At 37.1% G+C, this 24,188-nt stretch overlaps 1 protein-coding gene across 1 annotated transcript in view; it reads left to right on the forward strand.

Annotated features, from left to right (window-relative positions):
* Positions 1-24,188, forward strand: part of WDR78 (WD repeat domain 78) — a 109,263-nt gene that overhangs the window by 52,715 nt on the left and 32,360 nt on the right. Inside the window, 2 exon segments of the mRNA XM_010357084.2 lie at positions 1,715-1,854; positions 10,089-10,244. Coding sequence (XP_010355386.1) covers positions 1,715-1,854; positions 10,089-10,244 — 296 coding nt within the window.

The raw sequence follows: 24,188 nt of genomic DNA on the forward strand, positions 1-24,188 counted from the left end.
TTGTACTGGCATTTCAGAATACCAGATAAAAAGAGAAGATTTTAAAAGTAGAAGGAAGCCAGGCACAATGGCACATACCTGCAATCCTGGCTACTTGGGAGACTGAAGCCGGAGAATAGCTTAAGCCCAGGAGTCCAAATTCATCCTGGGCAACACAGTGAGACCACATCTCTTATTATTATTATATATAAATAAATAAATAAATAAATAAATAAGAGCATTGGAATTTAAAAGTAATTTTATTAAAAAATAAAAAGAGAAAAATATTTTTAAAAAACATGTCACCGGCCGGGCGCGGTGGCTCAAGCCTGTAATCCCAGCACTTTGGGAGGCCGAGACGGGCGGATCACGAGGTCAGGAGATCGAGACCATCCTGGCTAACACGGTGAAACCCCGTCTCTACTAAAAAATACAAAAAACTAGCCGGGCGACGTGGCGGTGCCTGTAGTCCCAGCTACTCGGGAGGCTGAGACAGGAGAATGGCGTGAACCCAGGAGGCGGAGCCTGCAGTGAGCTGAGATCCGGCCACAGCACTCCAGCCTGGGTGACAGAGCGAGACTCCGTCTCAAAAAAAAAAAAAAAAACATGTCACCTACAGAGGAACAATTAAACTGACAGCATTATTAGGGATAAAGTGTACTTCATAATGATAGAAAGGTATAGTAATCCTGAACTTGAATATTCCTAATAAAATAACATGGGCCAGGCACGGTGGCTCATGCCTGTAATCCCAGCACTTTGGGAAGACGAGGCAGGTGGATCACCTGAGGTCAGGAGTTCATGACCAGCCTGGTCAACATGGTAAAACCTCGTGTCTACTAAAAATACAAAAATTAGCTGGGTGTGGTGGCTTGTGCCAGTAGTACCAGCTTCTCAGGAGGCCAAGTCAGGAGAATCAGTTGAACCTGAGAGGCGGAGGTTGCAGTGAGCTGAGTTTGCGCCACTGCACTCCAACCTGGGTGACAGAGCCAGACTCCGTCTAAATAAATAAATAAATAAACAAATAAATAAAATAACCTGAAAACATGTGGAGCAAAAATTGGATATTTGATACATATCCTGTCAAAGCAGGAGATTTAAACACACTTCTCTTAATTGTTGGTAGGTCAACCAGAGAACAAATTAGTACGGATATAGAAAATTTGAATAAAAACTTAATGGTCAGATACAGACTTCTGCACTCAACAATTAGAGAACACATTCTCTTTCAGCACACATGCAGCATTTATAAAAAATTTTCTATTCATAAGGCTATGAAGCAAGGTCTCAAAAATTTCACAATAGAATTATACAAATGAAATTTTCTGGGGACAATGCAATAAAGTTAAATATTAGTAACATAAATCTCAACTAAAACAGACACATTTACATACACATTTGGAAGTTTAAAAGCACATTTCTAAATTCCTCATGGGTCATCAAAGAAGTAATGGAAAATTTTAAAATATTCAGAACTAAAACCTACATGGAGTTAGTACTAGCATGTTATTGATAGGTACCGAAAGTAATAGGGATGTTGGGAAATAGAGTATAAAAGAGTCCTCTGGAGGTCATTTAGTGCAGTCTTTTCCCAAGGCTTTTTCTGAACTCTCACTTCACTTTTTGGTGCAAGCCACATTAATGAAAGTAATTTTAAGGAAAAGAATAATATAAAGCGATAATATGTGTGGTGATGATTCTTATTAATGAGTTGGATACACTTTATTTTTTACAGTCAGAGGAACAAGAATTATGAAGTCCTTTGTAGAAATAGATTAGGCAATGACCTATATGTTGAAAGGATGATGCAGACTTTCAATGGAGCACCAAAAAATAAAGATGTTCAGTGTGATAAAATCATAATGGAAGATAAAGGTAATTTGTTTCATTCTGCTTGATAAACTATAATGTTCTAATATATGTTCTTTGAGTCTGTCAATCAACAAATGAATATTGAAATATATAAAGCAAAAACAAAAATAATTTGGCCAAACCACAACAGTAGTTGGACACTGTGATCTATAACTTTCAGAATTTGACATGTTAAGTAATAAATATATAGATTTGAATGATATAATTATTCATCTTGATTTTTATGCATGCTATGTCATAGAACTTTATACTCTTTAAAAGTTTATATAAACTGATTATTTACTATGTCACAAATAATATCAACCATAACTATTAACATTTTAAATGTGTCAGACATTATTCTATGTCCTTCACATATATTAACTGGTTTAATTTTTACAGCAACCCTATGAGGTACATACTATTATGCGTCCCCATTTTATAGATGAGGAAACAAGCAAAAAGAAGTTTGCTAACTGTTCTGGTTCTAGAGTTTGTGCACTTAACTACTATACTTACCACTTCTCAATGTGTACAAATTAACAACCCCGAGCACATTGCATAGCCAAAATCTGTAGGATGTAGCCAAAGAAGTAATTACAAGCAAGGTTATATTCCAATTTTTTTTTTTTTTTTTTGAGGCAGAGTCTCACCCTGTCGCCCAGGCTGGAGTGCAATGGCACAATCTCGGCTCACTGCAACCTCTGCCTCCTGGGTTCAAGCGATTCTCCCCCTCAGCCGTCCAAGCAGCTGGGATTACAGGCACCCACCATCATGCTCGGTGAATTTTTGTATTTTTGTAGAGACAGGGTTTCACCATGTTGGCCTTCCAAAGTGCTGGGATTGCAGGCATGAGTCACTGTGCCCGGCCGGTTATATTCCTTTTTTTTTTTTTTTTTTGAGACAAAGTTTCGCTCTTGTCACCAAGGCTGGAGTGCAATGGCGCAATCTTGGTTTACTGCAACCTCTGCCTCCCAGCTTCAAGCAGTTCTCTTGCCTCAGCCTCCCGAGTGGCTGGGATTACAGGTGCCCGCCACCGTGGCCAGCTAATTTTTGTATTTTTAGTAGAGACGGGTTTCACCATGTTGAAGGCTAGTTTCAAACACCTGACCTCAGGTGATCTGTCCATCTTGGCCTCCCAAAGTGCTGGGATTACAGGCATGAATCACCGTGCCCAGTCACGGCTGGTTTTATTCTTAGTTGCCTTTATTATGCAGCAAAACTGTAAGCTAGTTTTTACAAAAGATTAACAGAACAAACCCCTAGCAAAAAAATTAACCATTGCTTTTAATCAAAGAATACGCATACATCTTATTGGTGAGAGCATTTATTCCCTACTCCTAATGTTTTCTTTTATGTGGAAGAACATGAATTGATATCTTTATCTCCATCTCTTTCTATTCTCTCACTCATTCCTACTTAGGAGTGGAGGTGTGACTTACTTAATTGGTAAATAACCATACATTGGGATGTATGGTTATTCCCCTGCTTTCCCTCTTCTGGTAGCCTGCTGGGAGTACAAATTCCGATGGGTTTCTCCATGCTATACATTTTATAGGGGGAGGACTCAACATTGTTAGGCCTGTGGTTATCAGGCTCATTGCTGCACATCTAAACTGTATCAGCCAATGTAAACATTATCAGTAATAAAGGTAATTTTGATCTCTGTTTTATTCCTTGTCAGTTTCTTAATTGGTGCAAACTTGGATGGACCCAGAAAAGTGAATTCCTAGATGATATTTAGTAACTTTTTCTAGTCCTTAACCAATTCATATTAAGAAACCTATTCATATTTTTTCCAAGTATTAATATGTAGTAAAGGGTTTAAATATTTTTAAATGGATTACTGTATGTAACTTTATGTTTCCAATTCATATTAGGAAAACTATTCATATTTTTTTCAAAAGTGAAGGGTTTAAATGTTTTAAATGGATTACTGTATATAAGTTTATGCTAAAATATTTGAAAATAAAAAAAAGAATGATTCTTTATGGAACTCAAAGTTATCAAAACGTCCCAAGAAATAATAGAATTATACATTAACTCAAATAAATGGGAAAATTTTACCAAAATATACCCCTTTAAAATGGCCTAGATAAAGGTCAAGTTACTTTAGAGGTTTATTCTGTAAATGTGAGAATACTTTATAATATTCATGTGTATTAGGGTTCTTCAGAAAAACAGAACCAATAGAATATGTATATATATATTCATATCTAGGATTTATTTATTTATTTATTTATTTATTTATTTATTTATTTTTGAGACGGAGTCTTGCTCTGTCGCCAGGCTGGAGTGCAGTGGTACAATCTCGGCTCACTGCAACCTCCGCCTCCTGGGTTCAAGCGATTCTCCTGCCTCAGCCTCCCAAGGCGATTCTCCTGCCTCAGCCTATAGTATCTGGGACTATAGGCGCACCATCACACCCAGCTAATTTTTGTATTTTTAGTAGATATGGGGTTTCACCATGTTGGCCAGGATGGTCTCGATCTCCTGACCTCATGATCTGCCCGCCTCGGCCACCCAAAGTGCTGGGATTACAGACATGAGCCACTGTGCCTGGCCGATTTATAATTTATATCTAGAATTTATTTATAAAGATATTTATTACAGGGCATTGGCTTACGTAATTATGGAGGCTGAGAAGTACCATGATCTGCCATGTGCAAACTGGGGACACAGGAAAGCTGATATGGTAGTTTGAAGCCCTGAGAGTTGAAGAGCCAATGGTATCAATTCCAGTCTACCTCTGAACTCCTGAGAACCAGGAGCACTGAGGGCAGTGGATTGATGCCCCTACTGAAGTAGTCAGGCAGAGAGTGAATTCAACCTTCCTCCACCTTTTAGTTCTCTTCAGCTCTCAAAGTATTGGATGATGCCCACCACATTGGGGAGAACCATCTGCTTTACTCAGTCCACGAATTCAAATGCTAATTTCTTGTGAATACACCCTCAGAGATAGACCCAGATATAACGTTTAACCAGCTAGCTAGGCATCCTGTGCCCAGTCAGGTTGACATATAAAGTTAACCATCACACCATGTTATTTAAATTGCTCCAAGTTATATAAATTATTAGGATATTTACTAGTTTTTAAAACAAGGTTAACAAAACATGACAAAGAAAATAGAGACTAATCTCATAGATACGTGGAAAAATTAAAAATATAGTAGTACTAAATTTGAACCCTCAAGGCATTAGGAATCCCTATAGTAACAACTTATTCTAGAAGTATAAAGATTATTAAATATCAGGAAACCTATGATTCATCATTACAGAGTCATATTTATAGGTTTAATGTGAAACAAGAATAGTAGATACCAAAAAGAACAGTTGATACAGTTCAGCATTCATTCCTGATGAAATTATCTGTACAGGAATGGTATAGTTCTTCTTGATAAAATATGTAAAATAAAAAGCAAAATTTTTGCTTGCAGCAAAACCACTGGAGATAATAATTGCTGTGATCCATTAAATAAAAGAACCAGAAAATAGTGTCACTTATCACAGTAACTCTTCAACTTTGTTTTGGCAGTTCCAACTATTGCAGTAAGACAGCAACAGAATTAATATTTATAAGGATTCAAAAACAAATAGTCATTATTTGTAGGTGACATCAGTGTCTACTTAGCTACCTCAGGAGCATTAACTAAAAAAAAATAGTTATAGGATGATGCAGCAAAAATGACAGAGTAGGTAATTCTGACAACGTGTCCCTCCACAGAAATGCCCCCAAAACTGAGCAAACGCTGTCAGAATCTGTTGCATTCATGGAACAAGAACACAATGTTCTTTAAAAAAAAAATTCAAAGAATAAAAGGATCTTGATAGCTTAATAAAATGTTTGGAAGATAACAACAACAACAAAAAATTCGAAGAAGTAGAGAAGAAAAACAAAGAGATGGAAAATCCAAGAGAAACAATAAAATTAGAGGACCAATCCAGGAAGTTCAATAGTAAATAATGGTTCCTAAAATAGAAAATGGAAGGGAGGAGATAATTCAGTAAAACCTCTCAGACTTGAAAGTCAAAAGTTGGAAGATTGAAAGGGACCAACAAGTGCCAGCATATTACCAATTTTAAAATGTGGGGGACAAAAAATGTCCACAAACTACCAGAGAAAAAAATAAATAGGTCAGTGTAGAGAACAAGACATCAGACGGGTTGGAAACAAGAATGTGTTCCCACCCAAATCTCATCTTGAATTTTAATCCCCATAATTCCTACATGTTGTGAGAGGGAAGAGGTGGAGATAATTGAATCATGGGGGTGGTTACCTTCATGTTGTTCTTGATAGTGAGGGAGTTCTCATGAGATCTGATGGATTTTTTTTTTTTTTTTTGAGATGGAGTCTCGCTCTGTGGCCCAGGCTGGAGTGCAGTGGCTGGATCTCAGCTCACTGCAAGCTCCGCCTCCCGGGTTCCCGCCATTCTCCTGCCTCAGCCTCCCAAGTAGCTGGGACTACAGGCGCCCGCCACCTCGCCCGGCTAGTTTTTTGTATTTTTTAGTAGAGACGGGGTTTCACCGTGTTAGCCAGGATGGTCTCGATCTCCTGACCTCGTGATCCGCCCGTCTCGGCCTCCCAAAGTGCTGGGATTACAGGCTTGAGCCACCGCGCCCGGCAGATCTGATGGTTTTATAAGGGGCTGTCCCCTTTGCTCGTCATTCATTTTTCTCACCTGCTGCCATGTGAGACATGCCTTCCACCATGACTGAAAGTTTCCTGAAGCCTCCCTTGCCATGTGGAACTGTGAGCCAATTAAAATTCTTTATAAATTACCCAGTCTTGGGTATGTCTTCATAGCCACATGAAAATGGGCTAATACAACTGCCCTCAAAATTTAGAAGGTAAATAATTTCCAGTCTAGATACTACATCCAACCAAACATCCAGTATGATGGTAGAATAAAGATATTTTCATATATGCAAAGTATCAAAATAATTTACCTCTCCTGTATATTTTTTTAAGAAGTCAAGGATGTGCTCAACCAAAACCAACTGTGAAACAAAAATAGAAGAAGACAGTAATATACATTGAACAGGAGATCTGACATAGGAGTGAGGTGATAGTAGTTCCCAGAAGGATAATGACTTGATAGCCTAGGATTTCAGCTGTTCACCAAACACAGAAGGCAACCAATTTACATTAAAACTTGAGATTGACATATTGATCACTATCATAACTTAGATGCTTGCTGATATTATACAATCTCTTTAACCTGAGGACAGAATACTTAGGTATATTATCGGTCTGAATTCTTTTCTGTATCTAGCTTGCATTTACCATTCTTATTTACCCTTCTTCTTTTTTTTTTTTTTTTTTTTTTTTGAGACTGAGTCTCGTTCTGTCACCCAGGCTGAAGTGCCGTGGCGCAATCTCAGTTTACTGCAACCATCGCCTCCTGGGTTCAAGTGATTCTCCTGCCTCACCCTCCCAAGTAGCTGGGATTACAAGCGCCTGCCATCACACCCAGCTAATTTTTGTATTTGTAGTAGAGACGGGGTTTCACTATTTTGGCCAGGCTGGTCTCAAACTCCTACCTCAAGTGATCCACTGGCCTCAGCCTCCCAAAGTGCTGGGATGAGGCATGAGCCACTACATCCTGCCGCCTTTACCATTCTTAATCCAGTTCCTGTTTTCCTTTTCAATAGGCCTTCATAGTTAAGTTGAAACTCAATTATGTGAAATGCCATCTTTATCATTAGTGACTATATGTATACTGTCAGGGAAAACTTACTCCTCCCTTTTTGTGAACCTTTACAGAAGGAACTTCTGCTACATTAACACTTTTGGCCTCTGTCTATACATTATTTCCTCATTCTCAGGAAAAGAGAAGTGACTAATTTGATAAGAGAATTTAGGAGAAGGAATGAAGCTCAGTCATTTTTTGCTGAGTCACTTTTTGTTAAGTCTGTTCACTTGCAGAAAGCATGCAATCTGGGCTGTTCTTACCCCTAAGGAGGAAGTCTGTGTTTTTCTAGCTGTGACAATTATTGGTTAGTAATTCTCCCCTATATTCTGGAAGGAAGAATTAGGAAGTCCATTTAGTTGCAGACTTAAGGCGGCTACACTTTTCAATTAGACTTATCAGTGATAAAGGTAATATTTTGATCTCCATTTCTCTGATTTTTGCATCTCTTCCAGTTTCATCCAAAATCAGGCAAGGAAAAGGTACACTTTTATTGATCTGTAAAATCTTTTTGTTGTTGTTGTTTCGAGATGGAGTCTTGCTCTGACACCCAGGCTGAAGGGCAATGACACAATCTTGGCTCACTGCAACCTTTGCCTCCCAGGTTCAAGCGATTCTCGTGCCTCAGCCTCCTAAGTAGCTGGGATTACAGGCACATGCCATGACACCGAGCTAATTTTTGTATTTTTATTAGAGATGGGGTTTCACCATGTTGGCCAGGCTGGTCTCAAACTCCTGACCTCAAGTGATCTGCCCGCCTTGGTCTCCCAAAGTAAAGACGGGGTTTCACTATTTTGGCCAGGCTTGGGATTGCAAGTGTGAGCCACCACGCCCAGCATCCATAAAATCTTAATATTTAATTAATCTGCATCTAAATTCTTTAGTGTAAACTGTCTTTTATTATTTAAAAACTTTATTATGAAATATATACTGCAAACAGAAGAGCGTATAACGCATACATGTGTAGTGTAAAGAAAAAACACCATGTACTCACCAGCCAGTTTAAGAAATAGAACATCCCCTGTTGATTAGAAGCCCCCTGTACACTGTCCTATCACAACCCTCTTTCTTCTAGCCACCTTTAACAGAAGTATCCACTCTCCTAACTTTTGGGTTGATCATTTCCTTTCTCTTTTTTGAGACAGAGTCTCGCTTTGTTGCCCAGGCTGGAGTGCAGTGGCACAATCTCAGCTCACTGCAACCACTGCCTCCTGGGTTCAAGCGATTCTCCTGCCTCAGCCTCCGGAGTAGCTGGGACTACAGGTGCCCGCCACCATGCACAGCTATTTTTAGTAGAAACAGGGTTTCACCATGTTGGCCAGGATGGTCTCGATCTCTTGACCTTGTGATCTGCCTGCCTCGGCCTCCCAAAGTGCTGGGATTACAGGCGTGAGCCACCGCGCCTGGCCTACCTTGCTCTTTTAAATGTTTTTTTCTTTTATAGCAGATGCTGTAACTGAACTGCCCATATCACCTCTGCGTTACCTCTTGCTAGCAATCTCCATCTGTTGACACCTGCATTTCTTTGCCTTTTAACAACTATTTAAACTAGTAATGTATTACACTGAGAAATGCTTTTAAAAAAGGCACAGTTTGGAATGCTTTTTTTCTGATACCAGTTAAAATAAGCTTTCTTTAATAGTATATAATTATAAAATTGGGAAGTCGCAATCATTCATTATTACCCATCTTTTACATAACATTAGGGCATGAATTTTGAGATTTTATTTTTAACATAAAATACAATATGTGTAGCCTTCTCAGACTGGCTCCTTTTGCTAAACAATATGCACTTAAGCCTCCTCTATGTTTTTACATGGCTTGACAGCTCATTTATTTTTGTCACTGAATAATATTCCATTGGATGGATGTGCCACAGTTTGCTTATTATATATTCACTTATTGAAGGACATCTTGACTGCTTCAAATTTTTTATAATTTCAAATAAAACAGTTGACAATATATTATGTATTAAACATAAGTAAAGGAACATAAAAGTCTTGTTATAACATATTTGCCCAGATGCATATCACCAAGGCAGCCCTACAATGACAGACCAATGAGATTATGTGTACAAGTGTGGGGTAGAGGGGAGGGAGGTGTGATGGTCAGAAGATATTATGAAGATAATTTGGAGTTATCCTTAAAGCACTAAAGTGTTTGTAAATACTACTAGTGTGATGACTAAGGCTGTCTTGAGGTATCCTCGTGATGTATTTCTTTGTCATTTCTATCCACTTCCTGTTATATTGTAAAACAATAGTATTTTAAAAAATAAACAGTATATTCTTATTTAATTTTTAATTTCTTTAAAGAGAGGATCTTACTATGTTGTCTAGGCTAGAGTGCAGCGGCTATTCTCAGGTGTCATCATAGCACACTACTGCCTCTAACTCCTGACCTCAAGTGATCCTCCTGCCTCAGGTGGACAAAGTAGCTGGCACAGGCAACTGCATCAGGCAACAGCAGATATTCTTATCTTAGATTTTTCTGTGACTAGTTATCTACAAAGCTAAAATGTTGGAATTTGGTTTAAAATAATTTTTACCTTTCTGTCTCTTTATCTAGGCATAATGTCCACTGCCTGGGATTTGTATGATTCTTACAATGCTGTGGAACCTTTATCTTTATCAGTAAAACCATCTGTGGTTGAGTCAAGTAGTAAAACAAATGTACTTCCTAAAGATCAGGACCAAAGATTGCCAGGGAGCACTACAGAAAAAAGTAAGATTTCATTTATTTTAGTTTTTTTGAATGACTTTAACATGGCATTTTTAATACATTCTTTTTTGGCAGTTACAATGTTTTCTTTCTGATGGACCATGAAAAGTACAACTTTTACTCAGAAATAGCACTATTACTCTATCACGTGTTCTTAGACTTAACTGAAAAATTTACATTTTTCTTGGATATCTGTCAAGAATTTTCAGTTTGTCTCTTTCTCTAGTGCACCTTTCCTTTTGCTCTTAAACTCTGTTTCATATGTGTGAGTTCCATTACTTTCTATCTCCCTTTCTTTCAATTAGATTACTTATGAGAAAAAGGTATACTAGCTCTATGACAACCTAAAATGGATTTATACATTAACAACAGTGGCTCTTAATTTGGTGCTCTTTTACTTCCCCTGGGGACATTTGGATGTCTGGAGACATTCTTGTTTTTCATGACTATGAGGGCATCCACCGGGGATACTGCAAAAAATCTTTCAGTACACAGGACAGTCCCTGCAACAAAGAATTTTCAACCCCAAATGTCAGTACATGTACTGCCATGGTTGAGAAACCCTACATTATAACTTTAGCTTCTAGTATTTTAATTTTTAAGATGAAATGTTATAATTAAAATCAATACAAAGTTGTAACTTTCCAAATAAATTTCGCAATGAGGAAGAACCTTTACTAAGTCTAGTTGTAAGAAGTTTGCTCAATTCCACTTCTGAATAGTTTATAGTTATCTACTTTTACTTTTCCTATTCTGAAATGTTGTATCTTTTTCTTACAAAATTGTATTACTGCATTTAGGTGATGGTCATCATTTTAGAGTAACTAAAACCCGATACATTTTTTGAAGCTTTGGCAAATTTTTAAAATTAAATGGAAATGTTTCTACTTTCACTAATTTTGACCCAAAAACAAATGGAATATTTTCAAGTTCAGTAAATCAGTAAGTATAAGTATTTGGAAATAACAAGTTTAAAGAGAATAAATAATTTCCAGCAAATAATTATCTTATTTATAATTGACTACATTTCCTTAGGAGACTATAGATCCCAAAGACCTTTCAACTTGTCCCTTTTTAAAAATCTCATTTACTAGTCTCTTTGAATCTTAACTTTCAATAAGTGGCCTATATTCATTCCATAGTTCTTTAAGTATGTTTATGGTCATGTAGACTAGAGTTACGTTTTACTGAAGGTTGTTTATAATGAAGAACAGTTAATTTTCGAAGAGAACAATGAAGGGGAAGAATAAATTATTTAGTATTAGTTATCACTAAAGAAACATTGTTTTTATTAAGCACGAATGTCTATACAATAGGTTTACTTGTAGAAGCTATCAAAAATTGTTCAGAAAAATCCAATCTTAGACTGGAAATTACATTGAGACTTTATATGAGATCTATTTCTTCCACACCATTAAGGCCATTGACCTACAAAAATGTACAAATGCAAAATCCCCCACAAAAAATAAATCTCAATTTGTGAATCTTTCAGAATATTTCATGTGTGTATGGGTGTGCTTTTAAAAACCAAAAGGGATAATAAAATCATATTCAATAACTACAATAGAAAATAAAGATATACTTTATTTTAGTAGTATAGCCAGTCAAGGGAGTAGGGGAAACTAGAATTAGGATAAGAAAGTTAAAAAATAGGCCGGGCGCGGTGGCTCAAGCCTGTAATCCCAGCACTTTGGGAGGCCGAGACGGGCGGATCACGAGGTCAGGAGATCGAGACCATCCTGGCTAACACGGTGAAACCCCGTCTCTACTAAAAATACAAAAAAAAACTAGCCGGGCGAAGTGGCGGGCGCCTGTAGTCCCAGCTACTCGGGAGGCTGAGGCAGGAGAATGGCGTAAACTCGGGAGGCGGAGCTTGCAGTGAGCTGAGATCTGGCCACTGCACTCCAGTCCGGGCGACAGAGCGAGACTCCGCCTCAAAAAAAAAAAAAAAAAAAAAAAAAAAGAAAGTTAAAAAATAGGGAACAAAGCTGAATAATCAGATTTATTGAAAATGTGAAAGAAATCCAGATGAAAACTAGGACTAGTTACCTCTGAGGTCCTTTTGACACTGAGATTTTTATAGTAGAAACAGAAAGGAAAAAAAATTAAATACGGGCCGGGCGCGGTGGCTCAAGCCTGTAATCCCAGCACTTTGGGAGGCCGAGATGGGCGGATCACGAGGTCAGGAGATCGAGACCATCCTGGCTAACACGGTGAAACCCCGTCTCTACTAAAAATACAAAAACTAGCCGGGCGAGGTGGCGGGCGCCTGTAGTCCCAGCTACTCGGGAGGCTGAGGCAGGAGAATGGCGTGAACCCGGGAGGCGGAGCTTGCAGTGAGCTGAGATCTGGCCACTGCACTCCACTCCAGTCCGGGCGACAGAGCGAGACTCCGCCTCAAAAAAAAAAAAAAAAAAAAAAAAAAAAAAAAAAAAAAAAAAAAAAAAAAAAAAAAAAAAATTAAATACGGTCCATATTTGATTTAAGAAATATTTTTATTTCATTTAAACTTTGAATGTATTATACAAGTTGCATTTAACCTTCTATTTATCATACTCAAGGGGGGAAAAAGTCCAATAATATTTACCTTTGAATGTAAGACCGTATCTCAATTGATAGAGAAAAATGATTTTTCTTCTGAAATAGTGCTGTGGTTTAGAAAATTGGTTAATAGAATTTTCTAGTACAGTTTTAGATTTACAGAAAAATTAAGCACATAGTACCAAGAGATCCATAAAATCCCTTCATCTCTCTACTTTCTGTGCACAGTGGCCCCTATTATTAATATTTTGCATTAATGTGGTATATTTGTTACACTTGGTGAACCAATGTTGATACATTATTATTGATTAAAATCCATAGCTTACATTAAGTTCCATGCTTTGTGTTGTATAGTTCTTTGTATTTTAACAAATGCATAATGGCATGTTTCTACCATTACAGTTTTATACAGCAAAAAATTAATAGTTTCACTGTCCTAAATATCCCCTGTGGACCACCTATTCATCATTTCTCCTTTCTCTTGTACCCTTGATAGTCACTGATATTTTTATTTTTATTGTCTTTATAGTTTCGTCTTTTCCAAATTGTCATATAGTTGGAGTCATATAATATGTGTAGCCTTCTCAGACTGGCTCCTTTTACTAAACAATATGCACTTAAGCCTCCTCTATGTTTTTTCATGGCTTGACAGCTCATTTATTTTTGTCACTGAATAATATTCCATTGGATGGGTGTACTATAGTTTGCTTATATATTCACTTATTGAAGGACATCTTGGCTGCTTCAAATTTTTTGTAATTTCGAATAAAACTGTTACAAACATTCATGTGCAGGTTTTTGTGTGGACATAAGTTTTCAACTCATTTGAGTAAATATCTGGGAGCACAATTGCTGGATCATACAGTAAGACTATCCCTAGCCTTTTACAAAGCTACCGACTGTCTTCCAAAGTGGTTGTACTATTTTGCATTACATTAGCAATGAGTGAGCATTCTTGTTTCTCATTCTTGCCAGCATTTGGTATTGTTAGTTTTTTTGGATTGTAGCCACTCAAATATGTATGTAGTGGTAGCTCATTATTGTTTTAATTTACAACCCCCTAATGTGATATTGAGCATCTTTATATCTTTTCTGGTGAGATATCTATGTGGATGTTTTGCCCTTTTAAAAATTTGGCTGTTTGTTTTCTTATTGAGTTTTAAGGGTCCTGGGTACAGTTTAGTTCTTTATCAGATACATGTACGTACTTTCTCCTAGTCTATGACTTGTCTCTTCATTTTTATTAGCAGGGTTTTTCATAGATGAGAAATTTTTAATTTAAATAAAGTCTAATTTATCGATTTTTTTCTTTTTTACATTGCGTTTTTGATGCTATATCTAAAAACTTATCACCATTTTTTCCTGTGTGAGAAGGGATATCCTAATCTTCTTAGGGGAAAATTTTCAGTTTCTCACCATGATGTATGATGTTAATTGTAGGTTTTATATAGCTGTTCCTTATCAAGTTCAGGAAGTTCCCTTCTCTTCCTAATTTGCTGGGAGTTTTTATCATGAATGTGCAATGGATTTTTTCTGTATCTATTGATATATTTTTCTTTTTATATATCAATAGATTATATGAAAAGCTTGTTAATGTGATGGATTACATTAATTGGATCCCGAATGTTGAACCAGCTTTGCATACCTTGAAAAAATTCCATTTGATTATGTTGTATAATTCTTTTTATACATTGGTGGATTCTATTTGCTAATATTTTGTTGAGGATTTTTGCATTATTTCCTTTCTTTTTTTTTTTTTTTTTTTTTGAGATGGAGTCTTTCTCTGTCGCCCAGGCTGGAGTGCTGTGGCCGCATCTCTGCTCACTGCAAGCCCTGCCTCCTGGGTTCACGCCATTCTTCTGCCTCAACCTCCCGAGTAGCGGGGAGTACAGGCACCCGCCACCATGCCCGGCTAATTTTTTTTGTATTTTTTTTAGTAGAGACGGGGTTTCACCATGTTAGCCAGGATGGTCTCAATCTCCTGCTCTCATGATCCACCCGCCTCGTCTTCCCAAAGTGCTGGAATTACAGGCGTGAGCCACTGTGCCCAGCCAATTTTTGCATTATTTTCATGTGAGACATTGTTCTGTAATTTTCCTTTCTTGTAATGTCTTCATCTGGTTTTGGAGTTAGGGTAATGCTAGCCTAATAAAACGAATTGGAAAGTATTTTCTCTTCACCAATTTTCTGGAATAGATTGTATAAAAATGATATTTTTACCTTAAGTGTTTGGTAGAATTCACCAGTGAAAGTGTGATGCTTTCTATTTTGGAAGATTATTAATTATTGACTCAGCTTCTTTAATAGATATAGGCCTATTCAGATTATCCATTTTTCCTTGAGTGAGTTTTGGTAGTTTGTGCCTTTTAAGGAATTGTTGCATTTCAAGCTAAGTTATACATTTTGTGGGCAGAAGGTCGGGTGCAGTGGCTCACACCTGTAATCCCAGCACTTTGGGAAGCTAAGGCGGGCGGGTCACCTGAGGTCAGGAGTTCGAGACCAGCCTGACCAACATGGAGAACCCCCATCTGTACTAAAAATACAAAATTAGCCGGGCGTTGTGGTTCATGCCTGTAATCCCAGCTACTCAGGAGGCTGAGGCAGGAGAATCACTTGAACCTGGGAGGCAGAGGTTGCAGGGAGGCTGGGCAACAAGAATGAAATTCCATCTCAAAAAAAAGAAAAATGTGTGGGCAGAGTCTTTAACATTATTTCTTTATTATTCTCTTAGGTCCATGGAATCAGTAATGATGACACCTTCCATTTCTCATACTGGCAATTTTAAATATTCTTTCTGTTTTTCTTGGTTAGCCTGGCTAAAAAATATGGATTTTACTGATATTTTCAAAGAACTAACTTTGGGTTTTATTAATTTTCTCTAATGATTTTTTGTTTTTGATGTCATTGGTTTCAAACTTTTCTTTTTTTTCTGCTTGCTTTAGGTTTATGTTTATTTTCTTTCTCTAGTGTCCTAAGGTGGAAGCTTATATTACTGATTTTAGATCTGTCTTCTTTTCCAATACATGTATTCAATGTTAAAATTTTTCTCTAAGAACTGTTTTTGCTGTACCACACAAATTTTGATAAGTTGTATTTTCCTTTTCATTTAGTTCAAAATATTTTAAAATTTCATTTGAGACTTCTTCTTTGACCTATTTGTTATTTATAAATATTTTGTTTAATCTCCAAATATTTGGGGATTGTCCAACTATCTTTCTGTTATTTAATTCCAATTTAATTCCTTTGTGTTCTGAGACTATATGTGATTTCTATTCTTTTTTTTTTTTTTTTTTTTTTGAGACGGAGTCTGGCTCTGTCGCCCAGGCTGGAGTGCAGTGGCGCGATCTCGGCTCACTGCAAGCTCCGCCTCCCGGGTTTACGCCATTCTCCTGCCTCAGCCTCCCGAGTAGCTGGGACTACAGGCGCCCGCCATCTCGCCCGGCTGGTTTTTTGTATTTTTTAGTAGAGACGGGGTTTCACCGTGTAGACCAGGATGGTCTCGATCTCCTGACCTCGTGATCCACCCGTCTCGGCCTCCCAAAGTGCTGGGATTACAGGCTTGAGCCACCGCGCCCGGCCGTGATTTCTATTCTTTTAAATTTTTCAAAACATGTTTTATGACCCAGAATATAGTCTATCTTGGTAAATGCGCCATGTGAGCGTGAGAAAAATGTTTATTTGTTGATAATGGATTAACTATTTTATAAATGTTATTTAGATTCAGTTGATTGCTGGTGATATTCAAGTATATTTGGCCAGGTGCAGTGGCTCCCCCTGTAATCCCAGCACTTTGGGAGGCTGAGATGGGCGGATCACCTGAGGTCAGGAGTTCAAGACTGGCCTGGTCAACATGGCAAAACCCCGTCTCTACTAAAAATACAAAAATTAGCTGGGTTTGGTGGTAGGCGCCCTTAGTCCCAGCTACTTGGGAGGGTGAGGCAGGAGAATTGCTTGAACGCAGAAGGTGGAAATAGCAATGAGCCCAGATCACGCCATTGCACTCCAGCTGGGGCAACCAAGAGTGAAACTGTGTCTCAAAACAACAGCAGCAACAACAACAACAACTAACCCATATCTTTACTGATTTTCTGTCTGTTGATCTGTTAATTACTGATATAGAGAAGTAAGTCTCCGACTATAATAATGGACTTGTCCTTTCAGCTCTATCAGAGGGCTTTACATATTTTGTAGTCTTGTTTTTTGCACCATAGACATTTAAGATTATTATGTCTTCTTGGAGAATTCACCCATGTTTCATATGTAATGCCCCTCTTTATCTCTGATAATTTGCTTTGTTCTGAAATCTGCTTCATCTGTAATTAAATGTAGCTACTCCAACTTCTTTGATTAGTGTGTAGGTAGTATATCTTTCTCCATTTCTTTAATTTTATTCTATTTATATCTTTATATTGAAAGCAGACAACATTGTTTTAAAGTGTAGGTTTTTTTCTTATTGAGGTATGGCAAAACCAACAGATCAGGAGATGATTGCCATTGCAAAGATAGCTTATTGTTATACTCACAGATCTCAAGAGAAGGAGACATTTCATGCCATGAACTACATATATAAGTACCAGAGTTGGTCAGAAGGCAGAGAGTGATGGGGAAAACATGGGCAAGAGCCTTTATTGTGGTTACTGGGGAAAGGAATGGTGAGGCAACATAGGCAAGTTTAGGATTGGCTAGTTTGAGTAATTTCAGTGGGCTCTGGGGTTTAGCGCATATTCCTAGTGTCTTGTAGCTGGCCCTGGGAGAATTAGGACAAGGGAATAGTGACTGAGTGAGAAAGCTCTGTTAAGGAGGCAGTTGGGTTATGGTCTCTGGTTGATTGGTTTGCGTATGAAAGGTATGCTATCAGGTGAATCCTTCACTATCTTTAGGAATTGGTTAATGCTAGTGGGGGCAGTTCCTCCAGGGTTAGCAAGGCCCCAGGATATCAAAGCATTAAGTACAAAAAGAATTGATACCTTTACTGTCTTAAGTCTTTCAATCTGTGAACATGGAGTGTGTCTCCATTTATTTAGATCTTTGAGCTTTTTTAATTTTCATTTTTATTTATGTACTTATTTTGAGACAGAGTCTTGCTCTGCCACCCAGGTTGGAGTACAGTGGTGTGATTTTGGCTCACTTCAATCTCTGCCTCCTCCTGGGTTCAAGCCATTCTCCTTGCTCAGCTCCCGAATAGCTGGGATTACAGGTGCACACCACCACGCCTGGCTAATTTTTGTATTCTTAATAGTGACAGGGTTTCACCATGTTGGCCAGGCTGGTCTTGAACTCCTGATCTCAGGTGATCTGCCTGCCTCTGCCTCCCAAAGTGCTGGAATTACAGGCGTGAGCCACTGCACCCGGCCAAGATCTTTCTTAACCTTTTTTAAATCAGCATTTTGTAGTTTTCAGCATTCAAGCCCTGTGCATGTTTTGATAGATTTACACCTAAGTATTTTTTTTTTAAGCAATTGCACATAGTATTCTGTTTGTTTTGTTTGAGATAGGGTCTTGATATGTCACTCAGGCTGGAATGCAGCAGCACAATCATGGCTCACTGCAGCCTCAACCTCCCAGGCTCATGCAATTCTCCTACCTCAGCTTCCCAAGTACCTGGGACTACAGGTGTTTACCACCACACTCAGCTACTTTTTAAATTTTTGTAGACACGAGGTCTCACTATGTTGCCCAGGCTGTTCTCGAATTCCTGAGGTCAACTGATCCTCTTGCCTTGGCCTTTCAAAGTGCTGGGGTTATAGGCATGAGCCACTGCACCCAGACAGTATTATGTTTTTAATTTAGTGTCTGCCTGTTTATTGGTAGTATTTAGAAATACAATAGATTCTTGTATGTTTTTCTTGTATGCGGTGACCTTGCTGAATACACACATCAGTTCTAAGAGAATTTTTGTATTCCTTGGGATTTTCAACATACACAATCATGTCAACTGCATTTAGGGACAGTATTATTTTTTTCTGTCTGATCTACATGCCTTTTATTTCCTTTTTTTGACTTTATTGCTCTGCTAGAACTTCTGTCACTATATTGAATAAGAGTGGTGACAGCAGACATTCTTGCCTTTGTTCTTGATTGTAAGAAACAATTCAGTCTTTCACCATTAAGTATGATGTTACCAGTAGTTTTTTGTAGATGGTCTTTTTCAAGCTGAGGGACATCCTTGTCTTAGTCAGTTTGGGCTGCTGCAACAAAGTACCCTAGGCTTGGAGGTTTATAAATAACAGAAATTTATTTTTCATGGTTCTAGAGGCTAGAAGTTCGAGATCAGAGTGCCAGAATGGTTGGGTTCTGGTGTGGGACACTTGTTGTAAATTTGTTTAATATAGTTGCTCCCTTGGCATTCACTTTTAGGTCTGACATAAGTTGTTTGAAACTGTGTTGTACCCCATCACCTTTAGCCTAGTTAAAACATAAAACTTTGCTATGTGATTGTGTGCCATAGAGCCCACTTGTTCCTCATCTCACAGGCCTAAAACTCAATATACCCTACAGCTGCTGACCATGATAAAACCTAATGGTCAACACTAGAATCATGTAAGTTCCCTGACTCAGGCATGTTTTCTTTAAGCTCGTCAATCCATAAACCTGTGGGAAAGCCTGAGGGGTAATGCCTATGAGGCATAGTTCCACATGTCTTCTCTCTTTCTCACTCCCTTCCTGGTGATTGAATTATTTGCCTCCTCTGTGCTTCTCATCAGCTTCTTGTAAGGAGAATAATAACCAGTAATTTCTCTGAGACCTGTGAGTAACACATTTTTGCTGTTTTGTGCATTTTGGTTTCACTTCCTCATGGTGTCTCACCTGACCAATACACCTGAATTTACCATTCCTCCTGGTCAGGGCCCTTCTAGAGAGTAGCTATCTTGGCCTATAGCTACTTGACTGAGAGAACTCAAGACCAAATTAGAAAGAAGTTATAACAATAAAAATCACAACAACCCTCTTCCATGTTGCAGATTGCTAACTTCCTGTATCCTTACATGGCAGACACAGAGCAAAAGAGCTCTCTGGGGGTAACTTTTTCAGGACACTAATCTCATTCATGAGGGCTCCACTCTCATGACTTAATTATCTCCCAAAGGTCCTACCTCCTAATCACCATTACATTGGGGGTTAGAATTTCAACACATGAGTTTATAGGGACACAATCATTCTGTCCATAACACCCTGCTTGTTTCTATTTTTCTGAGAGATTTTTTTTTCATAAATGGTTGATTTGTCAAGTGATTTTTCTGAATTGATTGATACGATCATGTGATTTATTTTTTCATTGGCCTAAACGTAATGGATTACTTTGATTGATTTTTTAATATTGAAGAACTCTTTCATCCTAGAATAAACTTCAAATGGTCATCATGTATAATAATTCTTTTTATATATTGCTGAATTCTGTGTTGTAATATTTTGCTAAGGATTTTTATGTTGATGTTGATGAGAGATAATATAGCTTTCTTTTTTGTACTTTGTCTCACTTTGTTATAATAGTTTCATAAAATGAATAAGCAAGTATTCTTTCCTTTTCTATTTTTGGAAGAGGTTGGGTAGAATTAGTGATAATTCTTCTTCAAGTTTCTGGTTGAATTCTTTAGTGAAAACATCCATGCTTGGTGATTTTTTGTGGATGAGTTTTTTAAACTACAAATTTAGTTTTCTTTTTTTTTTTTTTCCTTCTGAAATCAGCTTTTTTCTTTTTTTTATTTTTTTATTTTTTTTATTTTTTTTTATTATACTTTAAGTTCTAGGGTACATGTGCATAATGTGCAGGTTTGTTACATATGTATACTTATGCCATGTTGATGTGCTGCACCCATCAACTCGTCAGCACCCATCAATTCATCATTTATATCATGTATAACTCCCCAAAGCAATCCCTCCCTCCTCCCCCCTCCTAATTTTCTTAACATTGAAATTATATTATTAATATTATAATATAATTTGTAATAGTTTTTTTAAATAATTGGTTTATTTTATCTAAGTTGTGAGATTTATGTGACATAGAAGTTGTTTGTTATTATCACTTTGATGTCTATGGGATCTGTAGTATCTGCTATTTTACTCCTGATTTTGGTAATTTATTTCTTCTCTCTTTTTTTCTTTGTCAGTCTGATGGAACATTGTCAATTTTGTTAATCTTGTCAAGGAACCAATTCTTTATTTCACTGACTTGTTTCTAATTTCATTTACTTCTCTTCTATTTTCTTCCTTCTCATTGCTTTAAGTTTATTTTGCTCTTTTTTCTCTTCTTCTTTTTTCTTGAATTGGGAACTTAGATTATTGACTTGACTTTCCTTCTTTTCTAATGTATACATTTAATGCTGTAAATTTTCCTATCAGTGCTGCTTTATCTGTATTCCACAAATTTTGACATGTTGTGTTTTATTTTCATTATTACATACATTTTTTATTTCCCTTGAGACTTCCTCTTTGACACAGATTATTTAAAGCATTTTTTTTTTTTTTTTAAGATTCTAAGTGTTTGGAGATCTTCCTGTTATCTTTCCATTATTGATTTCTAGCTTGATTCCACTATGACTGGAGAAGACACTATGATTTCTCTTCCTTTAAGGCACTATGATTTCTCTTCTTTTAAATTTGTCAAGGTTTGTTATATGACCTAGAATGTGTATTCTGCTGTTATTAGGTGGAATATTATATAAATGTTAGTTACATCTTTTTAGTTGATGATGTTGAGTTCATATATACCCTTGCTGATTTTCTATCTCTTTATTCCATTAAAATTTTATGTAACCATTATTTCTCTTTTCAGTTCTAATAATTTTTACTTTACATATTTTATAGCCTTTTTTTTTTTTTTTTTGCATAAACACTAATTATTGCTATGTCTTCTTGGTACAGTCATAACATAATGTTGCTATATATCCCTGGTAATTTTCTTTGCTCTGAAGTCAACTTTATATGATGTTGATATCGCCCCTCCTGCTTTCTTTTGGTTAATATTTGCCTGCTATATCTTTTTTTATTTGTTTGCTTTCAACCTATCTACATTGTATATTTAAAATAAATTTATTGTAGACATCATATGTCTGAGTCATGTTTTTACTCCAATTTTTTTTTGCCAGTCTTTATCTCTAAATTGGTATAGGTAGACCATTTGTATTTAATGTTTTATTGGCATGTTAGCCCTTAAGTCTGCTGTTTTTTTCTGCTTATTCTATCTTATCTATCTTACGGTTCTCTCTTCTTCCTGCTTTCTTGCTTCTTTCTCAAACAATTTTTTAAATTCTGCTTTAATTTACCTGTAGTGTTTTGAGTTTATGTGCAACTTTTTTATTATTTACTTTACGTATTCCATTATGCATACACAATAGTCAATAGATGTTGACATTTTATCAGTTCAAGTAAAGTATAGAAACCTTATCTCCCTTTAGATTCCACCCCCATTTATATTTGCCTTAAATATTTCTTCTAAGTATTTACAAAGATATTTAGATATATAAACATTTAATATTTAGACATTTAAAACTATATCAGACAATGTAATAATTTTTGCTTCAACTGTCGAACATAATTAAGAAAACTCAAAAGAATAAGAAAAGTATATTTTATTTATCCTTATTTTCTCTCTTCCCATTGTTGGTTTTTCCTTTCAGATGTTCTAAAATTCCTTTCTTATTTTCTTCCTGTTTAGAGAATTGCCTTTAGCCATTCTTTAGGAAAGACTTTTTGTTGTTGTTGTTGTTGTTTTGAGACAAATTCTTAGTATTCCTTCATCTGAGAATACAATATCTTAATTTCCTCTTTATTCCTATAGGATAATTCACTGGGTATAGAATTATTCCCATAGGAAAATTCACTGGGTATAGAATTCTGCATTGACCATTTTTTCCACTCAGAACCCCAAGAATGTGTACCACTTTTTTCTGGCCTCCAGGGTTTCCAGTGAGAAATCTGCTGCTATTCAAATTATTTTCCACCTAAAAATAAGGTGTCATTTCTCTCTTGCCACTTTCTAGAATTTTTTTTTTTTTTTTTGGTCTTCTGTTTTTAGAAATTTTAGTATGGTGCATCTTGGTGTGCATTTCTTTATCTTCGTTGTGATTTATTCATTTCTTGAATATATTTGTTGTCCTTTGCCAAATTTTAGAAGTTTTCAGCTATTATTTCTTTAAGTACTTTTTCAGGCCCACCCCATTTCTCCAAAATCCTCGGATGATAATGATTTGAATGGTACATATGTTGTTATGGTTGCAGAGGTTCTTGAGACTCCTCATTTTTTTCAGACTTTTCTGTCTGTTTTAAAGATCGGGTTATTTCCATTGTTCTCTCTTCCAGTTTACTGATTTATTTTTCTTCCATTCTGCTGTAGAGCCCATCCACTGAGTTTTAAATTTTAGTTATGTTTTTCACTCCTAAAATTTCCAGTTGGTTCTTCTTTTCATTTGCTAAGACTTTGTATTCATTAGCTAAGACTTTCTATCCCTTTGATGATACTTTCTATTTTTTCCTTTGTTTCAAGTGTGTTCATAAATAACTTGTTGAAGGATTTTTATGATGTTTGCTTTAAACTCTTTGTCAGATAATTGTAACATTGATGTTGGTGTATAGGGACTTCTTCCATTCAAGTTAAGATTTTCTTGGTTCTTGCTATGATGAGTGACTTTCAATTGAAACTTGGACATTTGGGGTATTGTAAGAGTCTGAATCTTTTCTAAACTTCCATTTAAACAGGCTTTGTTTGACACTGTTCTGGCAGGGGAAAGTGGGAGTCACTGCCTGATTATTTCCAGGTAGGGGTAGAAGTCTATATTTGCCACTTGACCTCCAATGACATCAGGGGAAGTGGTATCTTCATTACCATGGGGCAGTGATAGGCGCTCCGGTTTCCATTGACAACACCATGGCTAGGAGGTATAGGAATGCTTCATTAGTGCCATACATGTGGCCTACACTGACACTACACAGTGGGGGTTGTTCTCATTGCTGCTGGGGAGTGTTAAAAGTTTTGACTCTTCACCAGTCCAACTCTGACTACTCCAATGGGAAGAGGGAGGTATACTTTGTTACTACTGGATAGGTTGGAATTCCAGGCTCCCCAGCTGGTCTCCACTGACACTGTAGGAAGGGGACCACTATCATTATGTTTGGTAGGGATGAAAGTCCTGCCTGCCTGTTGGGCCTTCTCTGACACCATACACAGTGAAAAGTCAGGGATTTGGGATGCCTTGTTACAGCCTAGTGAGGGTGGAAGACTAGGCTCCCACTTGGCCTTTGTCACATGGGTGGGGCTACAGTTTTTTCTGTGCTTGGCTGGAGTAGAATGGCTGCCATCTAAAAGCTTTCTTTCTTTCAAGGCTACGCTTTTCCTGGTCCTTTGGCTAAAGAGAGGAGGCTTCTTTTGGGGATTTTTTCTTGCTTATGCCCATCAGTGTTCCCAGGTTG

The sequence above is a fragment of the Rhinopithecus roxellana genome, chromosome 12, assembly GCF_007565055.1.
Source record: "Rhinopithecus roxellana isolate Shanxi Qingling chromosome 12, ASM756505v1, whole genome shotgun sequence".
NCBI classification, from domain to species: Eukaryota; Metazoa; Chordata; class Mammalia; order Primates; family Cercopithecidae; genus Rhinopithecus; species Rhinopithecus roxellana.